The sequence below is a fragment of the Schistocerca americana genome, chromosome 2 (genome assembly GCF_021461395.2).
Source record: "Schistocerca americana isolate TAMUIC-IGC-003095 chromosome 2, iqSchAmer2.1, whole genome shotgun sequence".
Classification (NCBI taxonomy): domain Eukaryota; kingdom Metazoa; phylum Arthropoda; class Insecta; order Orthoptera; family Acrididae; genus Schistocerca; species Schistocerca americana.
In genome coordinates, this window is record NC_060120.1 from 200,505,166 (window position 1) to 200,524,130 (window position 18,965).

Sequence of the window (18,965 nt, forward strand, 5' to 3'; positions counted from 1 at the left end):
TGGGGTGGTTGTACTAAACTGTACACTTCACAGTCCAACACCCGATTTCAGAGTCAGTATGACCAATATGTAGTCCAGCTGCAATGGTCCCTTACCTCCAAGCCTTTTTCTGGTGTATCACCACCTTTTGTGATTTTTGAACAGTGTAGTCACTATTACTAGCTGAAACTCAGTCTTTCTCCTCTCAGCTCCTACTACCAAACCCTTAATCTCCCACTACTCTTCTATTCTTTCCTCTGCTACTATCATTAACAGTTCATAGTGGTGTCTGTAAATACACTGCAGGAAAATTCTCACATATTCTTAAGTTGCTGTCACCATTTATAAAATAATGTAATGTACGTGACTTCTATAGCACAGGCAAAATTATGACAGTCTTAACAGCTAATGTCACCACATATGGAGACTGAAGTACATAATGTACTAGACAAGTATAATATAATGCAATGAAATTTTAGAAGCCAATGATTCTGTGTGAAATATCAAAGATTAAAATTATAAAGTAATGTATCTGATGGCCTGCTGTACTACATTTTAAAAAAGGTTACAGGGAGAAGATCAAGCAGAGTGAGGCAAATTCTTGAGTGTGTATTTTCTGTTAGTTTCACAAACTAATCTGTGCCTTGGTATATCCAAAGTAGTTCATTCCCAGACAAGTTATTTACTATTGATTTTTGTGTAGATTACAGAAACAACATACAGCTTAAAATTGTCAGCACTCAACTTCCTAAAGAGGAAAATAGTGCTCCCTAGCATCCTCCTTACACATTGCACTTTTTATTTTTGTGTTAAATATCACCACACAAGCACACCAGAAAAATATGAGGGAGTACCAAAGAAAACCAGAATAACATTGCTGTGGGTGGAGCTTGTGTAGTATACAATTCTGCCACTGCATATGTATAATAAAACTCATTGCCAGTTCAGTGACATCTGTTGTTGACCTGGCTTGTTCTGTTCATCTGCAGTGATCATTTTTGCTACTGCTGTTTTGTTCTTGTTTCATTTTTATGATTACAGGTTTAAGTGAACAATGTGCTGCATTGAAAGTTTGTTTTCTACATGGTAAAAATGCTGCTGAAACTTCAATGTTGAGAACAGCTTACAAAGATGATACTGTGGGGAAAACTAGAGTGTATGAGTGGTTTGCTCAATTTAAAAATGGCAACAAGTCTATTTATGATAAACCATGTTCTGGATATCCATCAACAGCCCAAATCGATGAAAATATTGAAAAAATTCAGGAGCTTGTGCTCACAGGCTGTCAACAGAGAATTTCTCAACTGCCAGAGATTACAGGTTTATCTTGGAGCTTGGTTCAATGAATTTTAACAGAAGATTTAGGAATGAAAAAGGTTGCTGCCAAGTGTGTTCCTTGAATTCTGACTGACGAAAGGAATGTCTAGTTTAAACATGTCATGCTTTGAAACAACAGCTTGAAATTCATTCAGATTTTCTATGAAAGGTCATTACTGGCAATGAGTCATGGTTACAACCCAGAAACAAAGCAACACACAAGCCAATGGAAGACATCGTCACCCCCTCCAAACAAAATGTCGTCAAGTCAAACCAAACATGGAAACAATGCTGATCTGCTTTTTGATATCAATGGAATAGGTCATTCAGAATTTGTTCCCCCCCAATCAGACTATCGGTCAAACCTTTTATTTTGAAGTTAAGAAGATTGCACACAGTGTTCATCAGACAACTCTATTTGTGATTGACAGACTAGTTCTGCCACCATGACAATGCATCTCAACACACAGCCGCCTTTTACAGTTTTTGGCTAAAAATGGCACGATTCCACTGCCCCGCATACCTTACTGACCTGATCTGGCTCCATGCGACTATTTCCACACTTGTAAAAGGGGGCATGAAAGGGCACCAATTTGACAACATTGAAGAAGTCAAGAAAAAGGAGGGGGGGGAGCTGTCAGCCATTTCTAAAGATGACTTAACAGTGGAAGCACCAGCGGAACAATGTATTAGTTGTAATGAAGAGTATTTTGAATGGGATAAGGTTGCTTTGTAAACAATTTGAAAATATATAGCTTTTAAAAATAATTATTTTTTTGGGTGCCCTCATATGGCTATCACAGTAAAATGAATGTCATGGAGACACTTCTGCATAAGCCGCTGTAAAATTACAACACACAATACACTCTTACCTCTCTTAGTTTCTGAAGATATGGAAGTTTCATCTTCATCCTCAGATAGGTCCTGTTCAACATTTGTGAATTCTAACATCCTCTCTACAGATGTCATCTGATTGACCAGTTCCGCAGATTGTCTCAGGCCCCACTGGAATGTTCCACTCAGACTTATAGCCTGAGTTACAGCTAAACCTACACTTCCACCAAACATATCTGAAATTAACAAATTATTGACAGTTTTGTTGATCAGAATGTTTGATCATATTGTTTTAATTTTATGCAAAATTTGCGTTTTCTTTAATTGAGAGAAATCCCCAAAAGAATTTGAAAGTTAACCTAAAAATGTGATTAGGCAGCCAGCCTTTGTGGTCATTTGAATGTATGAATATTTAAATGTAACCATTTGTAGATGTGTCAACTGGTAGCATTAAGGAGAGACAGGGGGAGAGGAGGGGGGAGAGGAGGGGGGAGAGGAGGGGGGAGAGGAGGGGGGAGAGGAGGGGGGAGAGGAGGGGGGAGAGGAGGGGGGAGAGGAGGGGGGAGAGGAGGGGGGAGAGGAGGGGGGAGAGGAGGGGGGAGAGGAGGGGGGAGAGGAGGGGGGAGAGGAGGGGGGAGAGGAGGGGGGAGAGGAGGGGGGAGAGGAGGGGGGAGAGGAGGGGGGAGAGGAGGGGGGAGAGGAGGGGGGAGAGGAGGGGGGAGAGGAGGGGGGAGAGGAGGGGGGAGAGGAGGGGGGAGAGGAGGGGGGAGAGGAGGGGGGAGAGGAGGGGGGAGAGGAGGGGGGAGAGGAGGGGGGGAGAGGAGGGGGGGAGAGGGGGGGGGAGAGGAGGGGGGAGAGGAGGGGGGGAGAGGAGGGGGGAGAGGAGGGGGGAGAGGGGGGGGGGGAGAGGGGGGGGGGGAGAGGGGGGAGGGAGAGAGAGAGAGAGAGAGAGAGAGAGAGAGAGAGAGAGAGAGAGAATTTTCTTGAAGTTTAGCAGTTATGTCTTTTGTACATGTCTATCAACTGCCGAACACCTTTTTGGTGCATAGTCATTTATCATTTTCCATCAATGCAGTTCTTAGTTAATATAGCAGAAGATTAACATACAACATGTTTGTGCAACAAACATTAAAATGTACTGGAAGAAATTTCCATATTTCCATCTATAAATAAACTCTGCAGATCCTGAGACTACCAGTTTACGTCAGCAATGACAATCTTCAGATCTGCAGCAAAACTTGGAAAAGACGCAAATACAACTAGTGGATTGTCTACAGGTTAAAATACACCATAACGAAAAGTATTACTGACATATTTGTGAAAATTATACACTTTAAATATGATGGAGTGTACCTGTTTTTAAAACTTGTCCTAATATAATGGAGCCATAGTGGCATCAACAAAAGAAACACAGAATCAGCACAGCGTCGTCATACTTACATATCATCCTGTTAACAGTGCTACTGTTCATGAACTGTTTTACAGTAGCCACAAATTGTGTCACAAGCTCGCCAGATGTTGCTTGTGAAGGTGTACACATTCTTCACTCATTATTGTACGATACGGAATGAAAAGAAGAATACAATCAGTAAAGTGTGTAGTGGGATAACCGGGTGCGCAAGTCATCACAGTAATAAAATGCAAAATTTAAACATGGGTGAAGTTAGATTGTAAATAAGGGAAAATAAGTGACCATAATTCTGGTATGCTCTTGGAGTCAATTTTAGACAAAAATACGGTAGCATACCTAAGAGCTTATGGATTTCACAAAATAATATAAAAATGATAGAACAAATAGGGAAGGAAGCTAAATGAATGAAAACAGCCTTTAATAAGTAATCAGTGCCCCCTGTTGGCACGACTGCCAGAATGCCACCTGGACAAAAGAGGTCAAAGGAACTTAACCATCATAGGGCCCATTGTAATCTGCGACAGTTCCTAGAAAAGAATGGTAGAACACTGTACTAGTCAATTAACAAGGTTGTCTAGTTATATGTACAATCAGAGAAGGGACAAGAAAACATGAGTAATACTCTCAACTTAAGAAAATTAATTATGTATAACATTCTATACTAGCCAAAAGGAAAAATTTATTTAGAGAGGCATTCAGTAATTAATGCGGAATACTGTCAGATTAAGCAAAGGAAGAGTTGGGTACAAAAATCACTCACTGTGATATATTTGTGACCATGTCACAGCTTCTTAAAATGTTCTTTATTGGACTGCTAACAGAAAAAGCCCCACAAACTGACAAGCACTTTCACCATAGAAGAAAGCCAGGAGTCGGTGGACACTGTTGTCTAATGATAGATTAACGTGTCTTCATCCTACCATTGTCACCAAATGGAGGAATACTCCCAGTAACAGGTTTCACCATGCACATCTGATTTCCTTTTGTTTTGTAACTCTTGTTCCTAACAAACTCTGCATTTGTTCCTTTAACTTTGAACATTTCTGATTATCTTATCTGAACACACCAAACAACAATTAACAGACACCAAGTTTATTAATTTTGATATATCTCATTGCAGAACAGTTCAAGGACAGGAAACAGACATGCTTCAGTACACCACAACAAATAGAACGTTGTTCATGCAGCATTTTTCTTGTGTGTGTGCATTGTATGACACCACAATATTGCGAAGGGTGGTTGCAAGAACAGTCTTTATGCTCAGCCAACCTTTCTACTCCCTCGATTTCATTTTCTGTGGAAAAACTAAGCCAATATAAAGCTTAAGCATTTTCTTAAGAATATTTAGTTTCTATACCATTTCCTTTACTTCTGCCTTCAAAAACCATGCATGGGGTTGTCATATTCTCTAATCTGCACTATGCACAGACTTAGTGCTACAGACAAAATTAACAGCACCTTTTCGTAGGAAATTTAATGTAGTTAAATTTTGTACTGGGATACATTTTCTCTAGGTGCTGTAGTTCGAATTATTCAAGAAAAACATTTAAAGTGACCTCCAGATGCACCCACAGACTGTGCCTACACCCTTGTTTTACCTCTTATGGGCTGTGGGGCATATACTTACCACCAAATTTATTTCTTCACAGTGTTTAAGGGGAACCTGTGCTACCACTACCGCAATTCAGTAGCAGTCTACTGCACAAGATGTAGTTTCTGTTTGTTGTGAAATATAGCCTCCAGAACTGTGGAAAGTATGTATACCACCAAACAATGGTGTTTTAGATGTTATTGCTAAGTATGGTTACCACCAAACTAGTTTCTGGAAGAAACTTGGGAAGTATACTTACCATAAAATCAATCTCTCATTTGTTGCCCTTGTGAAACATACAAACCACAAACCTACAGGTATCTCAAAGCTTTTGGGAATGTGTCTTACCACCTCTGTCTATGACATCTTGTGGTAGTACACTGCACCAAGTGTATGAAAACTGCTACAACAGTCAGTTTCTGTTTATCATGTGATCACTACTGATGTCTGAACACATTGCTTTGCTTCTGCAATATACATTATTGTGATCTGTATCAATTCATATCTGTATTGCATGGTAAAGTTTCTAGGACTCTTTTCACATTGTGGTAAGTTGTTGTTGTTGTGGTCGTCTTCAGTCCTGAGACTGGTTTGATGCAGCTCTCCATGCTACTCTATCCTGTGCAAGCTGCTTCATCCTCCAGTACCTACTGCAAACTACATCCTTCTGAATCTGCTTGGTGTATTCATCTCTTGGTCTCCCTCTACCATTTTTACCCTCTACGCTGCCCTCCAATACTAAATTCGTGATCACTTGATGCCTCAACACATGTCCTACCAACTGATCCCTTCTTCTAGTCACGTTGTGCCACAAATTTCTCTTCTCCCCAATCCTATTCAATACTTTCTCATTAGTTATGTGATCTACCCATCTAATCTTCAGCATTCTTCTGTAGCACCACATTTTGAAAGCTTCTATTCTCTTCTTGTCTACACTATTTATCGTCCATGTTTCACTTCCATACATGGCTACACTCCGTACAAATACTTTCAGAAACTACTTCCTGACAAATCTATACTCAATGTTAACAAATTTCTTTTCTTCAGAAACGATTTCCTTGCCATTGCCAGTCTACATTTGATATCCTCTCTACTTTGACCATCATGAGTTATTTTGCTCCCCAAATAGCAAAACCCCTTTACTACTTTGTCATTTCCTAATCTAATTCCCTGAGCATCACCTGATTTAATTCGACTACATTCCATTATCCTCATTTTGATTTTGTTGATGTTCATCTTATATCCTCCTTTCAAGACACTATCCATTCGGTTCAACTGCTCTTCCAAGTCCTTTGCTGTCTCTGACAGAATTACAATGTCATCGGCGAACCTCAAAGTTTTTATTTCTTCTCCATGGATTTTAATACCTACTCTGAATTTTTCTTTTCTATCCTTCACTGCTTGCTCGACATACAGAGTGAATAACGTCGGGGAGAGACTACAACCCTGTCTCACTCCCTTCCCAACAACTGGTTCCCTTTCACGTCCCTTGACTCTTATAACTGCCATCTGGTTTCTGTACAAATTGTAAATAGCCTTTCGCTCCCTGTATTTTACCCTTGCCACCTTCAAAATTTGAAAGAGTATTCCAGTCAACATTGTCAAAAGCTTTCTCTAAGTCTACAAATTCTAGAAACGTAGGTTTGCCTTTCCTTAAACTTTCTTCTAAGATAAGTTCTATGGTCAGTATTACCTCACGTGTCCAAACATTTCTACAGAATCCAAACTGATCTTCCCCTAGGTTGGCTGCTTCTAGTTTTTCCATTCGTCTGTAAAGAATTTGCGTTGTTAATTTGCAGCTGTGACTTATTAAACTGATAGTTCGGTAATTTTCACAGCTGTCAACATCTGCTTTCTTTGGGATTGGAATTATTATATTCTTCTTGAAGTCTGAGGGAATTTCGCCTGTCTCATACATCTTGCTCACCAGATGGTAGAGTTTTGTCAGGACTGGCTCTCCCAAGGTTGTCAGTAGTTCTAATGGAATGTTGTCTACTCCCGGGGCCTTGTTTCGACTTCAGTCTTTCAGTGCTCTGTCAAACTCTTCGCGCAGTATCATATATCCCATTTCATCATCATCTATCTCCTCTTCCATTTCCATAATATTGTCCTCAAAACATTACCCCTGTATAGGCCCTCTATATACTCCTTTTACCTTTCTGCTTTTCCTTCTTTGCTTAGAACTGGGTTTCCATCTGAGCTCTTGATATTCATACAGGTGTTTCTCTTTTCTCCAAAGGTCTCTAATTTTCCTGTAGACAGTATCTATCCTACCCCTAATGAGATAAACCTCTACATTCTTACATTTGTCCTCTAGCAATCCCTGCTTAGCCATTTTGCACTTCCTGTCTATCCCATTTTTGAGACGTTTGTATTCCTGTTTGCCTGCTTCGTTTACTGCATTTTTATATTTTCTCCTTACCTTGTGGTAAGTAAACTTTTTAAATAAAGCAAAAGGAAACATAAAATGAAAACAGAAAATGTTCATTATTTATTTTATGCGTAATGGCAACACACAACAGCTCACAAAAGGAAAGAGAGAAAATCGATTTACCAGGAATTAAGTACCTCAAAAAGGTGCTGTGGGGATTGTGTGTACCACCATAGTTTTTGGTCCATTATCACAAAAATAAAATCATAAAAAAATCTAGTCAGTAGATCGCAATTCTAATAGGATAGCGAAAGAATTATCTTTGCTAAGTTGCTACAAAACATTCACCCACTGAAGAGTTAGCTGTTTTAAAAGTTTTGAAGCATCAGACAACCATTCTCATTAATTGAACCAACTGGCAGACTGTCAGTAAAAATTATTTTCTTATTCTGTGAGTGAGCCAACACATGGGGCCATTTCATGGTTGGTTATTCACTTACTTCTACCTTCTTGTCGGTTGTATGTATGACTGTACAGTGTGTCCTGCCTTTCCTTGCAAGGTAGCTTAAAGGTTAAGATAATATGTGCGGCAGCAAACTATTTTGCTTGTTTACTGCATGTAAAAAGCTAGAACTTGTCAATTATTCTGGAAGTGGAAATTAAGTAATTTGGATGTTGCTGGATGAAAAAAATAAAAATTTAAACCTGAACCCTGAACTCAAGTGTGACAATACAGTGAATGAATGTGTGTACAATAGCAAGTCAAATGATCATCAAAAATGTTGGACTCTGCATGAAGAAAGTGCATTTTGTTACAAAAATGACTTTTTAATCATTTAAAGTAAACTTCACTGGAAAATTTGCAAAAATGTAGGAAATTTGGACCTAGGAAGAAGGAAACAAGGCAAGGGGATTCCACAACCTTGTGCTAGTGTGTGTGTGTGTGTGTGTGTGTGTGTGTGTGTGTGTGTGTGTGTGTGTGTGTCTACAGGTGATTCAAGAAATAGAGACATGGTTTCTCTGCAGAAAAAAAATATTTAAACTCTCAGAAAGTTCCATTTATCAAACTGCTGCCAAAATACTACTTTGTGCTGAATAGATGACACTGGAAAATGCTTGCACTAGGACATTTCATAATGAACAGGAAGTGACAGCAAATGTATTTCGGGCTGCTTTTAAAGTCACAAAAAATGTTTCGGTGCTTTTGAGACAAAAACTGACTGCAAAAACTTAATGGACTTGACATGGGCCACCTTTTACAGTCTGGAAATGTGTGTCCTAACATTATTAATGGCATTGCACTAGGAAAATACTGATTCTGACAAGATCAAAAATATCTTATTATTGATGATAGCACATCAGTTACTCATTTTAATAATTTATTTATGAACCAAACTCCCCAACATAAGCGCCCACAAATATATTCATTCATATAGATGATTTAAATAACATTACTGCTGATGGTATTTGTAACCCATTGCTAAATTATTTGTAATCCATGGGACTTTCTAATGACTTCCTGAAAGAAAATCTTATTTCATTCAAACCAGATGCAGCAGCAGTCATGATGGGATGAAAATAAGTAGCAGTAACCTCAATGGAAACCCAGTTCTAAGCAAAGAAGGAAATGCAGAAAGGTGAAAGGAGTATATACAGGGCCTATACAGGGGTAATGTTTTGAGGACAATATTATGGAAATGGAAGAGGAGGTAGATGATGATGAAATGGGAGATATGATACTGCACGAAGAGTTTGACAGAGCACTTAAAGAATTAAGTCGAAACAAGGCCCCGGGAGTAGACAACATTCCATTAGAACTACTGACGACCTTGGGAGAGCCAGTCCTGACAAAACTCTACCATCTGGTGAGCAAGATGTATGAGACAGGCAGAATACCCTCAGACTTCAAAAAGAACATAATAATTCCAATCCCAAAGAAAGTAGGTGTTGACAGATGTGAAAATTACCAAACTATCAGTTTAATAAGTCACAGCTGCAAAATACTAACACAAATTCTTTACAGGTGAATGGAAAAACTAGTAGAAGCCGACCTAGGGGAAGATCAGTTTGGATTCCATAGAAATGTTTGAACACGTGAGATAATACTGACCATAGAACTTATCTTAGAAGAAAGTTTAAGGAAAGGCAAACCTACGTTTCTAGCATTTGTAGACTTAGAGAAAGCTTTTGACAATGTTGACTTGAATACTCTCTTTCAAATTCTGAAGGTGGCAGGGGTAAAATACAGGGAGCAAAAGGTTATTTACAATTTGTACAGAAACCAGATGGCAGTTAAAAGAGTTGAGGGGTATGAAAGGGAAGCAGTGGTTGGGAAGGGAGTGAGACAGGGTTATAGCCTATCCCTGCTGTTATTGAATCTGTATATTGAGCAAGCAGTGAAGGAAACAAAAGAAAGTTCGGAGTAGGTATTAAAATCCATGGAGGAGAAATAAAACCTTTGAGGTTTGCCAATGACATCGTAATTCTGTCACACAGCAAAGGACTTTGAAGAGCAGTTGAACGGAATGGACAGTGTCTTGAAAGGAGGGTATAAGATGAACATCAACAAAAGCATAACGAGGATACTAGAATGTAGTTTAATTAAATAGGGTGATGCTGAGGGAATTAGATTAGGAAATGAGACACAAAGTAGTGAAGGGGATTTGCTATTTGGGGAGCAAAATAACTGATGATGGTCGAAGTAGAGAGGATATCAAATGTAGACTGGCAATGGTAAGGAAATCGTTTCTGAAGAAGAGAAATTTGTTAACATCGAGTATAGATTTAAGTGCCAGGAAGTCGTTTCTGAAAGTATTTGTAAGGAGTGTAGCCATGTATGGAAGTGAAATGTGGACGATAAATAGTGTAGACAAGAAGAGAATAGAAGCTTTCAAAATGTGGTGCTACAGAAGAATGCTGAAGATTAGATGGGTAGATCACATAACTAATCAGGAGGTATTGAATAGAATTTCAGAGAAGAGAAATTTGTGGCACAACTTGACTAGAAGAAGGGATTGGTTGGTAGGACATGTTGTGAGGCATCAAGGGATCACCAATTTAGTACTGGAGGGCAGCATGGAGAGTAAAAATGGTAGAGGGAGACCAAGAGATGAATACACTAAGCAGATTCAGAAGGATGTAGGTTGCAGTAGGTAACAAGAGATTAAGAACCTTGCACAGGATAGAGTAGTGTGGAGAGCTGACTCTAACCAGTCTCAGGACTGAAGACAACAACAACATCAATGAACTGCATTTCCCCCGGATTTTAGTTTCCTGTTGCACTAGTTATAGACTGTCAGTTGGTGATGTAATAAAGAGTTTGCATCACATGTAATTCACTTCAGGTCTTTCTTAAACAAGCTATATTCAATGCACCACTATTTACTGAAGAATGCTGAAGTTAGAGTAGCATGCAGACATACTTTAAATTGAAATTCACAAAGTAGGCAGAATCTTTGGTACCAGGTGGGTAGGATCAATCTTCTGATGTGTGTCAGTAGTATGGGAAACTCCAAAGCTTTGGTTGTTCACCTCATAGCTGCCAAAGATGATCAAAGCAGGAAGTCAACTGATATATATATATATATATATATATAATGGAAGGAAACATTCCACGTGGGAAAAATTATATATAAAAACAAAGATGAGGTGACTTACCGAACAAAAGCGCTGGCAGGTCGATAGACACACAAACAAACACAAACATACACACAAAATTCAAGCTTTCGCAACAAACTGTTGCCTCATCAGGAAAGAGGGAAGGAGAGGGGAAGACGAAAGGAAGTGGGTTTTAAGGGAGAGGGTAAGGAGTCATTCCAATCCCGGGAGCGGAAAGACTTACCTTAGGGGGAAAAAAGGACAGGTATACACTCGCACACACGCACATATCCATCCACACATACAGACACAAGCAGACAATTTAAATATGTCCTTTTTTCCCCCTAAGGTAAGTCTTTCCGCTCCCGGGATTGGAATGACTCCTTACCCTCTCCCTTAAAACCCACTTCCTTTCGTCTTCCCCTCTCCTTCCCTCTTTCCTGATGAGGCAACAGTTTGTTGCGAAAGCTTGAATTTTGTGTGTATGTTTGTGTGTCTATCGACCTGCCAGCACTTTTGTTCGGTAAGTCACCTCATCTTTGTTTTTTTTATATATATATATATATATATATATATATATATATATATATATAGGTGAATGTGAACGTAAGTTTTCACAAATGAATCACCACCACACCAGCAAGGATTTCATATCATCTTTATACTGTCAGTGATCTGATGATCGTTAAATTACTTGGTCCTCCACTGCAATAGTTCCAACCTATGAGTTACCCACACTGTTGGTTGAGGAGAGGCAGACATCTTGCTACCAATACCAAGAGTAAATTAAGAAGACATGACTGCAGCAGCTGTGAACTGGCGTAAATTTGGAAACTGTTACAAAGCTAGGTAGTGTTAATCTCAATGCAGCTTTACACTTCAATAAATAATGAGATATTAAAAACTTAAGTAATTGTTAAATTATATGTAGTGTGAGGATACTACCAAACATTTTTAGTAGAAGGACACTGCAAGCAGCTGTAATAATAAACTACTACTATAGCAGGTTAATGTGAAAATTTGGGTTTTAGGATTGCTTTAACAAACTTAAGAGTTGGAATGTGGGAAAGTACAGATGCCAGTGCTGCGAACATCATCTGGTACAGAGTTAGAAGAAACGTAAAGAAAAAAGTTTAGATGTTACAGGACGTGTGGAAGAAAAGTTTTAAACTCTGAACTAATACAACTAGGGTTTGCCAATGAATCAGTGACAAAATTTGAAACAGTGGGAAACCAGGAAAGTGAAATAGGTACACTGTAGTAAAAGGTATCCCCATGGTGTCAGAAGCACTTTAAACATGGGTGTTGCAAGTCCAGAGTCCAATGTTCTTGCAAACTTATTTCAAAGATTTTGACTTCCATACTGCATGTTTTGTCTGACTCCTGTTTATCTTCATACAAATTTCCTTTTGCTATCAGTCTATCTTATTCTATTTGTGTATAAAGAAATTTGTAGTATATATATTTATGACTTAGGTTAAAATCCATGATCTCACTGTGATAATGAAAATTATTTTGAAGTACAATGCTAAAAATGGTAAGATTTTGAAATAGAGAATGATCATGTTGCTTATGTTGAGAAACTTTGAAGATTACATTACATTCACTGTAATTCATAAATTTCACTGAATATGAAGTTAGTGAAATTTGTGTGAACAAAAAGTTAAGTGTAAAGATTTTTAAATGTTTTGAAACATTTTTGATCTAGTGTATTTACATAATATATAATGCTGTATGTTTGCTATCTCAAAATAGCAGGAAGGGGAACAGATATGAAATACTGATTTTTTGGGGTGGGAGTTTTGACTGAAGGGTCATTCCATGTCAAATCAACACACTTTAAATAAAAAATTTACCTCGCCCTCTTAGATTTTGCTGAAAGTTGGTATTCTTATAGTGGGTATTCTTATAGTGGGTGCTGAAACTAAGAAAAATACCAAATTTCAATTTTTTACCTCAAACCATTCCTGAAATATGGTCATGTAAACTTTGCAAAAACTGGTGAAAAATGTGTGAATGGACTTTTTTTTTAAGTTGCCCTAGGAGCTGCCCTAATCAAGCTAGAGAGCTGGGAAAGGTGTCATTTTGCAGCATTTTTCATGCTCTTTCCAGTGCTAGACAAAAAACATAGCTTCTAGTTAATAACCTTTTTCAAAATGGTAATTAATATTTTGATTTATTTTTTTACAAAAAGTACATAATTGAAAATTTTCAAAATATTTCCATAACTGCTTCATACTGTTGCAAATCACATGGAAAAATATAAATGTGGATGATGATTGGTTCATTGTTCAAAAAAATTATTTCGGACTTGTTTTTCACTAACGGTCCTAGTTTGACCAAGCTGACCTTTAAGGTAGTACGTCAGTAGAGGACCATATACATAGGGCTTGATGTCTGTACAATAATTCAGAGACTGGAGCCATTGTTGAAATTAAGTAGTCTGCATTGTTACCTTCTAAGGCTTTGTGTGCTTACAGCATTATTGTGCACTGCGTTTTAGTGCAAATCAATTGTTACCTCTGTGTTGACCAGTCTGTATCTATTATATTTAATAGTTCATTCTGAAGTAAATCTATACATTTAAGGACAGTTTATAAGTGGTTTTTGTATAAATATGGAACCAAGTAAAAAGTGCAGTGCTGTGAGAGTGCAGTGATGTAATCCATTGAAGTCAAATCAATTTTATTACAGACAGAAAAAAACTGAGAAATGTCACAACATGGATGCCCAAATTATTTCCTCAAATACCAAGTGGTGCCAAGATTTGTCATAAATGTAGGAAGGATGTAACCAAATTGAAAAATACACCAGAGCCCATCAGTGATTAAAGTGTTGAAGAATCGTCTGGATCAGAGATAATCATCCGAGACCAAGACCCTGACTTGACTCCAACTTCAGTAGCTGTTAAAACATTTAACACAACACTTCAAGAACTAGGTGAGTCCCCAATTAACAAGAGAAAACTAACATCTAGGCATTACGCCAAATCAAAAGTGAAGAAAATCTCATCAATAACATGTAAACTTTTTGTTGCTCCTGAAACTTCATCAGATACTGATTAATCCGTTCTTGCAAATCTTAAAAGAAACTTTAAAAATTCTGTAAGTAGAGCAAAACAACTAATGATTCTTACAAGTATACCTGAAAAGTGGAGTGTCAGGAAAATAATGAGGGAATTTAATGCTCCTAATTACATTGTTTGGCAGTCCAAAAAAATTTTGGAAGGGAAAGGATTCATGGAAGGTCCAAACCCAAAACCAGGGAAGTTTTTACCAACAGAAACTGTCAAAACTGTACATTCATTTTATGAAAATGAAGTTAGCAGGGAAATGGCAGGTATTAAAGATTGTGTGACAATTACAGAAACAAGTGGAAATAAAATAAAAATATCAAAAAGACTTATTTTGTGTAACCTTAAAGAAGCTTACAAGCATTTTAAAGACCAGTTTCCTAACATAAAAATAGGTTTCTCTAAATTTGCTGAGTTGAGACCAAAACATTGTGTATTAGCTGGCCAGAGTGGCACACACACACTGTGTGTGTGCACAACTCACCAAAACATAAAATTAATGAGAGAAAATGCCAAACTAACTACAGTAGCAAACAGCAGCTTAAACAATTATAAGCAGTGCATTGCAAAAATGCTTTGCCACCCATCATCTGTTGATTGCAACATGGGAAACTGAATACTGCCTAGGAGAAACTGTCATATGTAAAATTTTAAAAGACCCTCTTCATGAAAACTTAATTGAACAAGTTCAGTTCCAACAGTGGATGTCAGTTGACCGATGTAATCTGGAAATTGTTCAGAAAACTTCTGAAGAATTCATAGATTTATTTTGCAGTAAGATGTCGACTTTGATTTGGCACGATTTCATTGCCAAGTAACAACGAACATTCCTGAACTCCACAAGAGAAAACCTTATGGAATCTGAATTTGTTGTCATATGTGATTTTTCAGAAAATTATAGTATAGTTCTACAGGATGAAGCTCAGAGTTTCCACTGGACAAGACAACAGATTACCATTCATCCTTTTGTTATATATTACAATCAGGAAGACAAAATTGAGCATATGAGCTTTGTCATTGTTTCTGATTGCCTGGAGCACAATACAACTGCGGTTTACACCTTTCAAAAGAAGCTAATATCATATCTAACAAATAAATTTCAAAAGGTTCCAAAAAAGATATACTATTATTCTGACAGTTCTGCCGCTTAGTATAAAAATAAGAAAAACTTTCAAAACCTTTGCCTTCACGAGGAAGACTTCAACATAAAAGCTGAATGGCACTTTTCAGCCAAAGCACATGGGAAAGGGCTTTGTGATGGAGTAGGGGGAGACTGGCAGCTCGTGCAAGTTTGCAAAGGCCATACCAAAATCAGATCCAAACTGCACGAGATCTATTTGAGTGGGCAGTAGATAATATCACAAATGTGGATTTTGCATATTCCACTCAAGAAGACTACACTGCTTCAGAAATTCTTAAAAAGCCGACTTGAAGAGGCACTGACAATCAAAGGAACACAGCAATTTCACACTTTCATTCCCAACACTACATCAAAATTAATAGTCAAATACTTCTCTGGTGATATGCGGAGTTGGGAGAGGGAAGTAACTACAGCACCAGACAAACTGAAGTTACAAGATGTATCAGGCTATGTCACCACTGTATATGGCAGAAACTTGTGGCTTGGGTACATTTTAGAAAAAAACAAAGAACTTTATGAAGTGAAAATAACTTTTCTTCATCCATGTGGACCAGCTAAGTCATTCTCTTATCCTGCATATGCAGATGTCCTGTGGGTGTCAGTTGTGGATGTTCTCACAAAAGTGAATCCATTTACTCCGACAGGGAGAACATACATTCTTAATGAAAGTGATGTAAACCAAACCCAGTCAGCTTTATTCAAATGTAATATGTGAAGTTCCAAGACAATTTATTGGGAAACTGCTTTCAACTCAAAACTTAATTTTTGTCTCAGGTTAGTGTTAATGTATATTTTATAGAAAGTTGTTTCAAAATTATTATTAGTACCTATTGTGTTAAATTTAGCTATGTACAGATACCTATTACTCAAAAACAAGCATTACGTATTTAATTTGTTTAATAGTTCCATTTCAAACATCATGGAACAGAACTATTATGTAAATACTTGCACTTATTCATACTTTATTTCAGTTTGTAGTTAAATGCTCAATTTCTTGTTTTTGTTATATCTGTTAATATACTGTTAGTGAAGTTGTATGAAATTAAAATAAGCAATCAACTTAATTATAAAATATGCTGATTAGTTTTGGATTAATAAGGTGATGTTTCGATATTTCTAACTTTTTTACTTACCTTTCAGTATATTTGAAAGAAATTCCTGTTCGTTAAAGGTCAATTTGGTCAAACTAGGGCCATTAGTGAAAAACAAGAGCCCGGAATAATTTTTTTTAACAATGAACCCATCATCCCAGATTTATGTTTTGCCATGTGATTTACAATAGTATGAAGTAGTTATGGAAATATTTTGAAAATTTTCAATTATGTACTTTTTGTAAAAAATTAAAATTAAGTCAAAATATTAATTAGTATTTTGAATAAGGTTATTAATTAGAAGCTATGTTTTGTTGTATATCCCTCGAAAGCATGCAAAATGCTGCAAAATGACACCTTTCCCAGTTGTGTAGCTGAATTAGGGCAGCTCCTAGGACAATTTAAAAAAGTCCGTTCACACATTTTTAGCTGGTTTTTGAAAAGTTTACATAGCCATATTTCAGGAATGGTTTGAGATAAAAAATTGAAATTTGGTATTTTTCTTAGTCTCAGTGCCCACTATAAGTATACCAACTTTCAGCAAAATCTAAGAGGGTGAATTAAAATGGGTGTATTGATTTGACATGGAATGACTCTGAAGGTAATTTATCATTATATTGTAGTTAAAGCCAGCAGCTACATTCGATAATATTTGTGGCAACTATCAACCAAGTCAAATGTAATATCTTTGTTTGCCAAACTCTTTGCGGCAGTCTGTGGCCGCGTGCGAAAGTTTAAAAACCATGGACAGAGATCAAGAATGTATCTAACTGTACATGTGTGCTTCCAAGTAATAAAATAGTGTTTATTACATGTGGTATAGTGTGCATCATTGGATTCGGCAGCCCTACAACACTAAAACCCATACCGGTGACACCGAATTTTGTTTGGGGGTGCTACAACAAACTTTCGTTCCATCGAGCAGTACACAATGGTTCGCATGCCATCCACCACACCGCACACGTGCCAGCTAAGTTTCCCAACGGAAGCTTTGGTAGGGTTTTGCAATTATCCACTGTGTGTTTGTAATAGTTCAATGCAGTTTCCGAACACACCTACTAGCAGTACATAACAGGACAGTGCTTCTGCATTCTCACAGCCATGTGTGCCGGCATCAGGTACAAACAATAACTTTCCATTATTGGACATGAGTCAGCAGTCATGTGGCAGTGTTCCTTACCAACAGAATGTTTTTTGCACACAAAACTTTGAATACGAACGTTTTACATTCGGTATGAACTTTCCACGTGTTACGAGTGCTCAAGAACTGCGGACACAATGTGTTCAAACCCCAGTGACTATGTTTCCGGGTTTCCCAAGTGCCAGTGTGAACTTTCCACCTGAATCAGTGGCATTACAAATCGAGCCGGACACCCAAGATAGGAAATTTCATGTTTATCCTGGAACTCCACAGTTTGCACCAGACACCCCCCTACCCCCTTTCATTTTTAGTCAACACGGGGGCCGAGGTTAGTGTGATACCTTTGTGCATAGGTATTAAATTCAAGCGTCAGCCTTGCCCCCCACTTTGAGCTGCCAATAAGTCCCTGATTTAATCTCTTGGAATAACTAATTTAAGCCTTAAACTGCAGGACATTAACACCCCCTTCCAGTGGACTTTTGTTATCCCGGAGGTGGATGAACCCATGCTCGGGGTAGATTTTCTCTTAGCTTACACACTGTCACCTAATCTACAATGAGGTACACTAAACATTAACTCCACAGACCGTACCATAAGTTCAGGTATCTCTTCCCTCTCATCTGAGAGCGCCACTATTATGTGAGCTAGCTGAAACCGCTGTTGCAGTGCTCTCTCAGATCACACAATGATGAACTTCGAGACAGCAATGAAGCCCTCTGCTTATGCATTGCCACTGTGCAAGCCAAGCTCACAGACGCTCATAATCAGGTCACCAAACCGTCACACACGGCCATGCCACCAACCTCCACACTGCTTCCTCGGACCTGCCGACGATGACGCGTGACGTTTATACTGTCGGACAGAAGCTGTGCCCGTGATGCTACCAAGTACCCCACTGAGCTCTACGACAAGAACTACCAGCGGATCACTGCCACAGCTGCTGACCCACCGGCCTGGGACACATAAGCGTCTGCATTACAGGTTAGTTGTTTTGCACCGGGTGCAGCCCCATTATCCCCATCGGTGTTCGCGATCAACAATGGTACTGTCCACAGAATCAGTACCACAGAAGACCCACTGGTACGTGCAAAAGGCTAGGCGCTTAAATCCGGAAAAACTTACACACGCCAAAGCTATTATTCAGGAACTTTTAGATAATAAGACTATTCGCCCTTCTTCTAGTAGTTGGTCATCACCCATTCATTTGGTGCCCAAGAAGGATGACACTTTCCACCTCTGCAGTGATTATCGGGCACATAACACCAGAACAATTCTAGATAATTATCCCATCCCAAATATTCAAGACTTTGCTTCCCAACTGCATGGGTTGGTTGGTTGGTGTTTAAGGGACCAAACAACAAGGTCATCAGTCCCTTGTTTCAAATATGCGCCATTCCGCTAATGGGACAACTCAGTAAA

General features: G+C 38.3%; 1 protein-coding gene across 1 annotated transcript in view; it reads right to left on the reverse strand.

The window, feature by feature from the left end:
- LOC124595159 (ATP-binding cassette subfamily C member 4-like) overlaps nucleotides 1–18,965 on the reverse strand; it is a 119,287-nt gene that overhangs the window by 46,381 nt on the left and 53,941 nt on the right. The window contains exon 19 of the mRNA XM_047133769.1: nucleotides 2,169–2,366. Coding sequence (XP_046989725.1) covers nucleotides 2,169–2,366 — 198 coding nt within the window. The remainder of the gene's footprint in view (nucleotides 1–2,168; nucleotides 2,367–18,965) is intronic.